Source organism: Oncorhynchus kisutch, linkage group LG19 (assembly GCF_002021735.2).
Source record: "Oncorhynchus kisutch isolate 150728-3 linkage group LG19, Okis_V2, whole genome shotgun sequence".
Classification (NCBI taxonomy): Eukaryota; Metazoa; Chordata; class Actinopteri; order Salmoniformes; family Salmonidae; genus Oncorhynchus; species Oncorhynchus kisutch.
Window position 1 is genome coordinate 45821186 of NC_034192.2, and position 13034 is coordinate 45834219.

Genomic DNA, 13034 nt, shown 5'->3' on the forward strand with positions numbered 1-13034 from the left:
CCCCCCATCCATTTAAGAGGCACTCCAGGGACAGAAAGAGATGAGATGAGGATCACATACACACACACTATCCTTCTGTACCTAGTTTAAAGACCTTCCGTGTGTCTTGTCAAAGTACAACAAAATGTTACTTGCTAACAAAAACTGAAATATAACATTCCGTTTTCTTACAAGTAAAATATCCACTCTTCAAAATCCACACCACAAAATAAGTAGGCTAACAATGCCATGTGTACTTCTGAGGCAAACAGCAGCAACAATATTGACAACCTGCAAAAAAAAAAAAATCAACTTACTTCAATGCAAGGAAATCATGGCATTTTTCAGTGTCTGAAGATAAATATTTTCCTTATTCCTGTGCCAACTTCATGGGTTGATGGTCATTTCCCTAAGCTACAGTTAGACCTGACAGTGTTGTCTTCTTGCCTTTGACACAGTGCAAGATGAAGGACTGGAGTGTGAAGCTCCAAATATGTTGCCTTTCTAGGCAGTCTCATTTATCACGCACTAACACCGCTAGCACTCAGCAGTCCCTGTCCATAAATCAGCCAGGTACAGGTATCATCTGCTCTGTCATCGAAGGGAGACCGCTATGGAAGAAAGTGAGGAAAGCTTTACTTTACTTACAGCATGTAGGTATAATGCATTATGAAGAAGCTATAATGCATTGCAAGACTTGTCATCATCAGGTTCAGGTTTAGCAAGGCTATAGCTGAAGGCTGTAATGCATTATGAAGCCGTTATAAAATGCAAAGTAAGACTTGTTTTAATCCCTTTATAACGTCTAATCTCAGAATGATTCTCACAAGAACAAAAACATTTTAAAGTAACTTCCCAGTGTTTCCAGATTTCTATGAAATATGACCTATAATTAATTACAATATTAGTGAAATAGTTTTCCTTCCAAAAAAAGGTAATTAAGCATGTTAAAAAGCTTTTAACATGCTTTTCTGTGGGTGTAATCCAGCAACAGAATGGTGTGGGCGCATACCGTTCATTAAAAATATGAATGTGAATAAACCACAGATTGGCCAGCTCATCCTCTTCAGGCAATGACATCATCATCTATGAGGAAATAGCAAGTATTTTTTAAACTATTTTTGAAACTGAGATTCAAGTTTGAGGTGTTTTTTTAAGTGTTTTTTTCTACAATTAATGCTTTGGCCCCAAATATGTGTATAGGATGGGTAAACAATATTATTTGGGTATGAGTGAAGAGAATATGAACTTTTGAAAGAGATTTTCAATGGACAGTTACTTTAAGTTAGAGGGAAAATAACAGTCTCATAACAAATCATTATACCAGTCAGCTGAAGGGTTACCCAAATTAAATTAACACTTGGTAAAAATAACACTTGGTTAAGTGTTACCAAAACACTCTGTGATTAAATTAGGAAAATAGACATTTAAACAGGGGTTGGTAAAAATCACAGTTTGTACTTATACTAATAAAATAGGCACCAGTCAATGATAAAGATGACATCTTTCAGAAATCAGTTTATATAACAAAGTGGTTATTATTTTGTGTAAATATTCCATTACATACTTTAGTCAGGAACAGTGTGCATAACCATTAAAATGTTTCTTCCTTATGGATAAAAATAAACGTAAAGATGCTACAAATATATTTTTCAAGCCAATAAAAACCTAGTCAATGTGAAAGTCGAGGATAGGCAGGGCCATGGTATCATACATCACGGCAACATTGTTACTTTATATTTTCTTTATTCAACATGTCATCATTTTACAAATTACAATATGAAGGACTAACAAAATGTATTTATTTATGTGGCAGCATTGAACTATTTGGAAGTAATTCACTCGCTTTCTGTGGCAAGGCAGCACTCATGAAATTCAAATCAAACCATTCCGTAGCTTAGCAGAATAATAGAAAGTTAAAGTGCACCATCAACGAGTGTGAACGTTGATCCAAACATTCGCTCTCTTCCTGATTGAGCTAGTAATCAATTGACACCAAATGAATGACACCTAATAGTTTCACAAGCCCCCGTCTCCTCAATGACTTGCGCAAATCAGACTTTCCTATCAATAATTTAACTTTCATGACAATAAGAGACGTATTAGTTAAGCATGTACTTAATATGGAAACCGTAGTGCAGATCTCAAGTAAGAATACCAAAAATACAGGGTGAGCATGAGATATTTTGGCCCAGTCAGAGGGAGATGGTTTGGCCCAGTCAGAGGGAGATGGTTTGGCCCAGTCAGAGGGAGATGGTTTGGCCCAGTCAGAGGGAGATGGTTTGGCCCAGTCAGAGGGAGATGGTTTGACCCAGTCAGAGGGAGATGGTTTGGCCCAGTCAGAGGGAGATGGTTTGGCCCAGTCAGAGGGAGATGGTTTGGCCCAGTCAGAGGGAGATGGTTTGGCCCAGTCAGAGGGAGATGGTTTGGCCCAGTCAGGGGATCCTTTAATACCATTGGTGGTTCAGTCCCTTTACAGGTTACTGTTGCCACCTGCAACACTGTTGCTACTCTCTATGCATACACAGCACACATTTATCACCCTACAGCACAAGGGAAATAGCTTGGTCCCAGATCTGTTTGTGCTGCTTAGCTGAGAGTTGGCTATTCAGCACTAACAGATCTGGGACCAGGCTACAGGGGAAAATACAATAATCACAAATGGGGAAAGTAGCTTTCGTCTCTGATTTCATTGTACCAGTAAATCAAGAATGAGATATCCATCTTCAATTTCAAATCAAATACAGTCAAACTATGATATATTAATTTCCAAAATGCATAAAATGACATGCTAGTATGTGTTATCACAATTTTCAATTTTTGGACTTCCTGCAGTCAAATTACCTAGTGGCCTCATGGGTGGAATGTTATAAATATTATTCATAATTGATTCATTATTCATAATTAATAAACGTCTTTATTTTTTTCATGCCAAAAACTCGGTGTTTCTATTCCAGCGTTTTCTATTTATTTATTTAATATTTCAGTTTTCTGTGATATATATAAAGTTAATATTAGGATGCAGATTCAAAATGTTATACAACTCTATATCTGATTTGGAACAGGTGTATACTATTTTTTCAAAGTAGGATTACTTTAAAACTACCAAGAAACACTCTGCATGACCCTGAATTAGCCCACTGCAGTAAAAGGTAAATGTAACTATGGACTTGTTTTAAGAGTTGGCTACCAGGGAAAAATCAAGATTTCATTCTGTACAAGCTGAACTATAATTTCACTTGACTAGGAAAGATAAATACAAAAACAATACAACAAAACTGAGTATTCAGTCACCATTCTGTAACAGTAAAAAAACAAACACAGAAGCATTGCACTTAACGCAGACTCACACGTAACTTATGGAATTGGGGTTACAAATGAAACACCTTGGGTGTGGGCTCACAACACATCGAGTGTTAAGAAAATAGTGTGTTTCTTACTGTGTAATGGTGAAACAGAATACAAAGGGAGATTTTTTAATAGAAAAAGCAAATCAGTGCCTTTGGCAGTGCTGGATTTTCCACAGTGGGGATCTCTAGTGTATATGAAGCCAAAGCTATGGCAAATACACTCCTTCATGAACACGGTACCCTTTCTGTTTCTCTGTCTGCATCCCAAATGGTATCCTATTCCCTATTCCAATGTAGTGCACTACTTTTGACCAGGGCCCATAGGGCTCCAGTCAAAAGTAGTACACTATGTAGGGAACAGTGTGCCTCTATGTAACTTACCACCCCAATCTTACATATTAACTGAATAGGACTCATCACATTTCATGAATATGCACACTTCTCCCAGGCAACTCTCATGAACATTGCACCGTATGAAGATGAAATTGATGAAACTTGGGCCTGTGAGGCTTCGAAGACGAGGGTTGCAACAAACCGACTCATCAGGCACCATATTAAAACAGCAAATCTTCATCTATTCAGTCATAAGTCAAGCACAGCCACTGCTTTCCTCCCAAGCTTCTGTTCCGATCACTGGGAAAGGCATGATTTTCTGCACACAGTTTTGCCAGCAGTGATATGGCATGATTGAGACATCACGTTATGGCGAGCATTTACTCACGCCATAAGCAGTAGGTCAAGGGAGGGTGTGTGGAGGCTTCCCTTACTAAGACAGCCACCATGTTGTCAGCATAGACCCTCAATGTATTCCACTGGGTACGGTTTCCTTGTGGGGGAAAGCAACCATTTCTCTCGCATCTGCTTACTGCTCAGACATGGAAGGGACAAGCATGCTCTAGGCACACTCTGTGAATATGGGAATTAATCCATGCAACAAAAAAAAAATAAGGAAAAGAGGGGGAAAAAATCTCAAATGGCTCCTAATGTGAGCACATTGCTCAGAGCTTTATTTTCCTTGCAGTCGACCGAATGCTCAAACTAGCCTTTATTCATTCTATTTTTTTCCCTTTCATATGACCATTTTGATTCGTATGACATCTTGTCAAATGAGTGTGAAGTCCGGGCAGGTTATGCTGCGATTAGGAAACTGCTAGTAACGGGAAAGCTCTTAGCACTGACATCAAGAAACAAGGCCTTTCATAACACAGCCACAAAAAAATTGGGAAAGAAATATGAACACAATAAAAACGATTTGAAAGGGTTTCACAATTTCAATAGAATGTTAGCCCCCCTCCTGAGAACCCATGCACGTCTTTCCCTCCCTGACAAGCTAAAGGCTTAGCATGCTAAAACCACTAAGAAATTTAGAAGTTTAACTGGAGAAGACAGGCTAATGTTTTAGCATGCTAAAGCTAGTTAGCTATTCAGGAGCTCGACTGGCTCGTGTAGTCTACTGCTCAATGAAAGCGGTTGTCACTAGTTACCACAGCCACAAAATAATACCCCTCCCCCCTATTTTTTTATTTTTTTTTACAAATTCTCATCTTAAAAAGTGATTTTATACCTTAATCCTAACTTTAACCACACTGCTAACCTTAAGAATATACCTAATCCTAACCTTAAATTAAGACCAAGAAGCACATTTTTTCCCCCATGTATTTTTATGATTGCCAATTTGGACTTTGTGGAAACCAGCCTTTTGCTGAGGTATACTGTACAGTGCCTTCAGAAACTTTTTGTTGTGTTACATTTTGTTGTGTTACAGCCGGAATTTAAAATGGACGACGTTGAGATTTTCTGTCACTTGCCTACACACAATACCCCATAATGTCAAAGTTTACAAATTCATAAAAAATGTAAAGCTGAAATGTCTTGAGTCAATAAGTATTCAACCCCTTTGTTAAGGCAAGCCTAAATAAGTTCAGGAGTAAAAATGTGCTTAACAAGTCACATAATAAGTTGCATTGACTCACTTGTGTGCAATAATAGTGTTTAACATGGTTTTTGAATAACTAATTCCTCTCTGTTCCTCACACATACAATTATCTGTAAGGTCCCTCAGACGAGCAGTGAATTTCAAACACAGATTCAAAGATGGGATGTCTTCCAATGCCTCGCAAAGAAGGGCACCTATTGGTAGATGAGTAAAAAAAACTCAGTTCCTAACTCAGTTGCCAGAGAGGAAGGAAATCGCTGAGGGATTTCACCATGAGGCCAATAGTGACTTTAAAATGGTTCCAGAGTTTAATAGCTGTGATAGGAAAAAACTGAGGATGGATCAACAACACTGTAGTTACGCCACAATACTAACCTAAAAGACAGAGTGAAAAGAAGAAAGCCTGTATAGAATAAAAATATTCCAAAACATGCATCCTGATTGCAATAAGGCACTAAATTAGAACTGCAACAAAATATGGCAAAGAAATTAACTTTATGTCCTGAATAGGAAGCATTATGTTTGTGGCAAATCCAACACAACACATCACTGTGTATCACTCTTCATATTTTCAAGCATGGTGGTGGCTGCATCATGTTATGGCTATGCTTGTCATTGGGAAGGACTAGGTCAGTGTTTCCCAAACCTGGTCCTCCAGTACCCCCAACAGTACACTTTTTATTGTAACCCTGGACAAGCACACCTGATTCAACTTGTCAACTGCACTGATTATTGTATTTTTTAAATTTAAATTGAAAACATGGCTCAAATCAATCCAAACCTCTACACAGGAGTTATCTGTGCTCAGTTATCCGAGTGGCCTAGTTACAGTTTTGACTTAAATCAGCGTGAAAATGTATGGCAAGACTTGAAAATGGCTGTCTAGCAATGATCAACAGCCAACATGACAGAGATTAAATAATTGTTTTGAGAATGATGTGCAAATATTGTACAATCCAGGTGTGCAAAGCTCTTAGAGACTTACCCAGAAAGACTCAGTTGTAATCGATGCCAAAGGTGTAACATGTACTGACTCAGGGGTGTGAATACTTATGTAAATTAGATATCTGTATTTCATTTTCAATACATGTGCAATAATATCTAAAAACATGTTTAGTACACTAAGGAATTTGACATCTCTGGGAGAAAAACAAAAAACAATGAATATGATGCTTTCTCTGCCACAACATATGGAGAATTCAGTCATATACTCTAAAGATCACTGATGCATATTTACAGTTCTGTATCCTTGTTGTGAGACACATTATGCATAATATTATCGGATTAATTCGGGGGAAAATACTCTTTCACAAATAAAGGGGTTCACACCAATTAACTGTTCACGCCACAGTTAATTGCTGTATGTGTTGAATAAAAGCGGAATAGAGAAAGAAAGCTTTGTTAGATGTGGTTAGTCAGAATACACTAGAGGTCAGTCCTCACTGGAGAGATGTATGTTCTCTAGTTACATCCCTACTCACTGCATCCATTCGGAAGTACATGACCAGAGATGAGAGGACAGGTGTGGCAGTTTTTAGGAGGGTTGGGTTGTCTGACAGATATAGTGAAGTTCTGTGAGCCTATATGACAATTTGAGCAACCAAGTACAGTTTTTTTTCTCCCCAAAACATCCAAAGCTTTACAGTCATGTACAGGCAAAGCCATGACAAAGTAGATAATAAATATGTAAGGCAGTCAGACCAACAGTATGACTATTGAATATCCTGTGTGATGATGTCCTGTTCTTGTTTTCTCAGTTACTCTTAGGTTCTTTAGGGGCCTTTTGTTTTCTTCAAGACCTGGCAGTGTGTGTGTGTGTGTGTGTGTCATGCAGCTGGGGTCCATCCCTCCTACTAGACGTCCTCAGATTCTCCTCGCAGGCCTCTTTGGCACTTATCTAACGTCTTCTGGTAGGCGCGGGCCATCATCGAGCCTGGGGGTTTCCATTGTGGCGCGACCGAGACCTTTCCAGGACCGCGCGGCGGGTGTCTGAAGAGAGAGAGACAGAAAATAAGAAAGAGCGAGATGGAGAGCGAGAGAGGGAAAAAAAGAGAACAGGAAAGTGTTGTTAGAGTCATAGTAACACAAAGAGGGTGTGAGGGGTAGGAGAGGAGGAGGGAGAGAAACATCAATAACAGAACCCAAGCTGATTAAGAAGACAGCAGCACGGTGGAGGGGAAGAGACAAGAGGGGCCTGGAGTGGCGGTGCTTGCGTCTAGTGTCATAGTAACTGCCAAGGAAGAGCACAAACACAGCACACAACACACAGAGTGAGCAGGGGAGAGAGAGAGAGAGACAGAGTGCGAGTGAACAGGGGAGATGAGGAGATCAGAATTACCATAATTAGGCAGATAGCCGCTAATTATCAAAATCCAGAAAAGAGCTGTTCAATTCTACAACCACCTAAAAGGAAGCAATTCCCAAACCTTCCATAACAAAGCAATCCCCTACAGAGAGATGAACCTGGAGAAGAGTCCCCTAAGCAAGCTGGCCCCGGGGCTCTCTAGAATAAACAGACCCCACAGAGGCCCAGGGCAGCAACACAATAAGACCCAACCAAATCATGAGATAACAAAAATATAATTACTTGACACATTGGAAAGAATTACCAAAAAAACTTTGCAAACTAGAATGCTATTTCACCCTAAACAGAGAGTACACAGTGGCAGAATACCTGACCACTATGACTGACCCAGTCAATTAAGGAAAGTTTTGACTATGTACAGACTGAGCATAGCCTTGCTATTGAGAGAGGCCGCCGTAGGCAGACCTGGCTCTCAAGAGAAGACAGGCTATCTGCACACTACCCACAAAATGAGGTGGAAACTGTGCTGCACTTCCTAACCTCCTGCCAAATGTATGACCATATTAGATACACATATTTCCCTCAGATTAAACAGAGGCACAAATAATTAAAAAACAAATCCAATTTTGATACACTCCCATATCTTTTGGGTGAAATACCACAGTGTGCCATCACAGAAGCATTATTTATGACCTGTTATCACAAGAAAAGGGCAACCAGAGAAGAACAAACACCATCGTAAATACAACCCATATTTATGTTTATTTATTGTCCCTTTGTACTTTAACTATTTGCATATCGTTACAACACTGTATATAGACATAATATAACATTTGAAATGTCTATTCCATTGGAACTTATGTGAGTGTAATGTTTACTGTTCATTTTATATTGTTTCACTTATCTTGCTTCACTTGCTTTGGCAATGTAAACATATGTTTCCAATGCCAATAAAGCCCTTCGAATTGAATTGAGAGAGAAGGAGTGAGTAGGGGAGAGAGAGAGAGAGAGTTAGTTAGTGAGAAGGGGAGAGCGAGTGAGAATGAGTGACTGAGTGAGCAGGGGAGAGAGAGAGGGTGAGCAGGGGAGAGGGGGAGAGAGAGAGAGTGAGCAGGGGAGAGGGAGAGAGAGAGAGTGAGTGAGCAGGGGAGAGGGAGAGAGAGAGAGTGAGTGAGCAGGGGAGAGAGAGGGAAAGAGCGAGAGATCGAGAGAGCGCGAGTGAGCATGGGAGAGAGATTTTTTTATTTCATTTTATTGTTTATTTCACTTTTGTTTATTATCTTTTTCACTTGCTTTGGCAATGTAAACATATGTTTTCCATGCCAATAAAGCCCTTAAGTTGAATTGAAATTTAATTGAGAGCGAGTGCAAGTGAGCAGGGGAGAGGGAGAGAGCGAGTGAGCAGTGGAGAGGGAGAGAGAGCGAGAGAGCAGGGGAGAAGGAGAGAGAGAGAGTAAGTAGGGGAGAGGAAGAGAGAGAGAGTGCGAGTCAGGAGGAGAGAGAGATATAGAGCGAGTGAGCAGGAGAGAGAGATATAGAGCGAGTGAGCAGGAGAGAACTAGAGAGTCAGTGAGCAGGGGAGACAGAGAGAGCTAGAGAGTCAGTGAGCAGGGGAGACAGAGAGAGCTAGAGAGTCAGTGAGCAGGGGAGACGGAGAGAGAGCGAGCAGGGGAGACGGAGAGAGAGCGAGAGCGTGAGCAGGGGAGAGAGCGAGAGAGAGAGGTGGTTTCCTTTGGTTAGTTTCAGACATGCATGATGAGGTGCGTTGTTGTTCATTTCAGTCTTCCAATATTTCCGTAAGAGGTTTCACTCCGGCTGCCCCTGTGAGCCAACCAGTTAGAACACTTTGGGTAGGCTGCGTCGGCCCACTCTCACCTCTCCATAATAGAGTTATACAAACACCTCCTCCCTCCAAAAGGCCAACCGTGGCTGCCCATGGCTACTCATGGCACCGGCCCCGCCATGCAAGGTGGCAGGTGGGTTGGGCGGCACTGGATGGCCAGGAAGTGAGGTATCCATGGAAACAAGGTAGCTAGCTATGCCCACACGAGCCTCCCCTGGCGGTCTCCAAATCTGGCGCTGCCATGGTGGTGCCCATTACTCAGTGCCAGCTGTGGGGTGCCAGGCGTCCCGGGCTGGGCGTTGTTTAATGGCGCCGGCTCCATCCATCACGTCAGGTAATGAGCTAAGAGTGATTGTGACGGCGGCGGTGTGCATATGTCTCCACCACCAGGATTCCCAACAGACGCCTCAGATGGAGGGAGAACATGCAGATGGTGCACAGGAGGAGAGGGGGGAGAAGGATGGAGGAGAGAGAGTTGTGGGGGGGTAACAGATAGGGACAGAGTAAAAAAGAGAAAGAGTGGGAGAGGGAGAGAAAGAAAGCAAAGCAGATAAAGAGAGTTAGGAACCTAGAGATAGAAAAGAGAGCAAGCGAGAGAGAGAGAGAGCGAGAGAGAGAGATACAAAGAGAGAGCAAGCGAGAGAGAGAGATACAAAGAGAGAGCGAGAGAGAGATAGAAAGAGAGAGCAAGTGAGAGAGAGAGAGAGAGAGAGAGAGAGAGAGAGAGAGAGAGAGAGAGAGAGAGAGAGAGAGAGAGAGGCAGAGAAATCCAGAGAGATAGACTGTATATGCATGGAAAGCGAGAGTTGTGCTATATGCTTCTTGTTGCATTGAGTTGGTGAAAGTTACAGCCTGCGACCTTCTGATCTTGGCATGCTCCGTATTGCAAAGAACATCTGAGTGACAATCCTCAATCACCCTCTCTTTCATCCATTCCATCTTCAAAAACGCTTCCAAGGGTTTCAACGTGCCTGAGGGGCAAGCTCAAACTCCTTTCGCAGGCGCCAAATGTTCCACGCAAACCACCACCAATGTTAAAAAAAACGAATAAAACGGGAGACCAAGGAAGAACTTTTATAAAATCCCAAAAACCTCCATGTCCGATTTCTCGCCTTTGCCATTTGCAATTCCAATCAATGTGACCTCATTTCGGGGGGATCGCTCGCCTTTAACATTGAGCCCATCAGAACAGCAGTGCTTGGAGAATACAGTTCTCCTCCCTTTAATACTGGGGTCAGAATTGACTGTATCTATTACCAGACGTGGGAGGGAGAAGAGGAGGAGGAGAGAGGAGAGATGAAAGACAAAAGGGAGAGGGACTGGGCATGGCCAAGAGATGAAGAGGAGGATGGAGCAAGAAAAAACAAACATTTCACCACTTCCAGGAAATTATTTTCGTCTTCGGTTTGGAATTGCTTTGAAGATTTGAAGTTATACATTATGTGCTAAAGACTAAAAGATGCTCTTGAACTTGTTCGGTACGGCAAACAACCGGCCATTGTGTGAGGAAGGTTGACATTGGAAATGCACAAGTTAAATTGAAACTACTTCGTTAAGGTCGACATGAAGAGACTTGAACATCTTCTTGAACTTGTTCATTAGAGTGAAGAACCAGCCACTGATTGTAGAAGGTGGAAATTGGAAATGGTTCAAACCATCACCGCAAGTTGAATGCCAACGACTGTTCTAAGGTCATCATAACGAGACACAAAACATCTTCAAGAGAATCAAACATCTTAAAATTATTTGGTGAATTGTTTGCCAGCCATTGAGTGCAAAAAAATCAAAAATCAAACCATCACCAGAAAAGATTGCCTTTTCATTCATGAGACCGCACAACAGTTTTAAAATAACATGGGTAATTGCATCAAGCCTATTGTTAAAGGTATGGGGAAGCTTGTACTTCCTTCACTCACACCGCCAAACTTACCCTCGTAAAACTGACTATCCTACCGATCCTCGACTTCGGCGATGTCATCTACAAAATAGCTTCCAATACTCTTCTCAGCAAACTGGATGCAGTTTATCAAGGTGCCATCCGTTTTGTTACTAAAGCACCTTATACCACCCACCACTGCGACCTGTATGCTCTAGTCGGCTGGCCCTCGCTACATATTCGTAGCCAGACCCACTGGCTCCAGGTAATTTACAAGTCCATGCTAGGTAAAGCTCCGCCTTATCTCAGTTCATATCCCCTATGAGGATACCTCCGAGTGGAACCATATCCCCTATGAGGATACCTCCGAGTGGAACCATATCCCCTATGAGGATACCTCCGAGTGGAACCATATCCCCTATGAGGATACCTCCGAGTGGAACCATATCCCATATGAGGATACCTCCGAGTGGAACCATATCCCCTATGAGGATACCTCCGAGTGGAACCATATCCCCTATGAGGATACCTCCGAGTGGAACCATATCCCCTATGAGGATACCTCCGAGTGGAACCATATCCCCTATGAGGATACCTAAGAGTGGAACCATATCCCCTATGAGGATACCTCAGAGTGGAACCATTTGCTTCTCAATAGCCTTTCCAATTCTTATCTTCCGGTCTAAAAACCCCTCCAGTTTGCATCATCAATTCTAAAAACCCCTCCAGTTCGCATCGTCAGGTATAAAACCCTTCCAGTTCGCATCATCATTTCTAAAACCCCTCCAGTTTGCATCATCAATTCTAAAACCCTTCCAGTTCGCATCATCAGGTATAAAACCCTTCCAGTTCGCATCATCAGTTCTAAAAAACCCTCCAGTTTGCATCATCAATTCTAAAACCCTTCCAGTTCGCATCGTCAGGTATAAAACCCTTCCAGTTCACATCATCAGGTATAAAACCCTTCCAGTTCGCATCATCAGATATAAACGCCCATCTTCCCTCCCCACATCAATCTAGCGACAATAACTGCACAAACAGTTGCCATTACAGCTATTCTCTACACAGAAATTAAAACACTTATCCAACACCCATAGACACACACACTATACAAGGACAACCACACATCAGACAACTTCAATGGTATTTCTGTCTTCTGGTTTTGATGGCTTCCTTTACCTGCTTCTCCCCGAGGCGACATCTTTCAGTTAGTGAAGACACAGAAGCACAAGAGAAGGAGAAAGGAGGAATTGACAAAAGAAGAACAGCATTCCTGGTTACAGTGGGGACTTGTCTAGCTCTCACAGAACTTAATTAAATGCAAATGACTGGCATTGTTTCTCGAGTGGTAAAGCAGCGCACCAAGGGGCATGGGTAAAGAGTGACGTAAACATCACACACACTCTAAGGGGTGTATCACAATGATCCACGCCACAGGGAGACAGCGTCTATAAGCAAAGGGTAATACGAAGTGAGGATGCCAACATGACTAAACAGTCTAACCAACCGCACGCGCACGCGCACACACACACACACACACACACACACACACACACACACACACACACACACACACACACACACACACACACACACACACACACACACACACACACACACACAGAGCTCTCGTCTGATTGGCTGAAAGGCGTGCTGAGAAAATGCCATTTCATGTTGTGATGGAGTGATAGGGGAGCTCCCGCATCTCTGGTGCGTTCCCTCCAAAAGAGATTAAAACCCATAAT

At 42.0% G+C, this 13034-nt stretch overlaps 1 protein-coding gene across 6 annotated transcripts in view; it reads right to left on the bottom strand.

Moving 5' to 3' along the window:
• Positions 1–1708: 1708 nt before the first annotated feature.
• The window catches only part of diaph2 (diaphanous-related formin 2), a 717979-nt gene continuing 706653 nt past the window's right edge, over positions 1709–13034 (bottom strand). For 5 of the 6 annotated variants that reach the window (XM_031797927.1, XM_031797925.1, XM_031797929.1 and 2 more), the window contains one exon: positions 1709–7254. In XM_031797927.1, coding sequence (XP_031653787.1) covers positions 7190–7254 — 65 coding nt within the window. In that variant the 3' untranslated portion in view covers positions 1709–7189. The remainder of the gene's footprint in view (positions 7255–13034) is intronic. The other variant, XM_031797930.1, reaches the window with a different exon arrangement.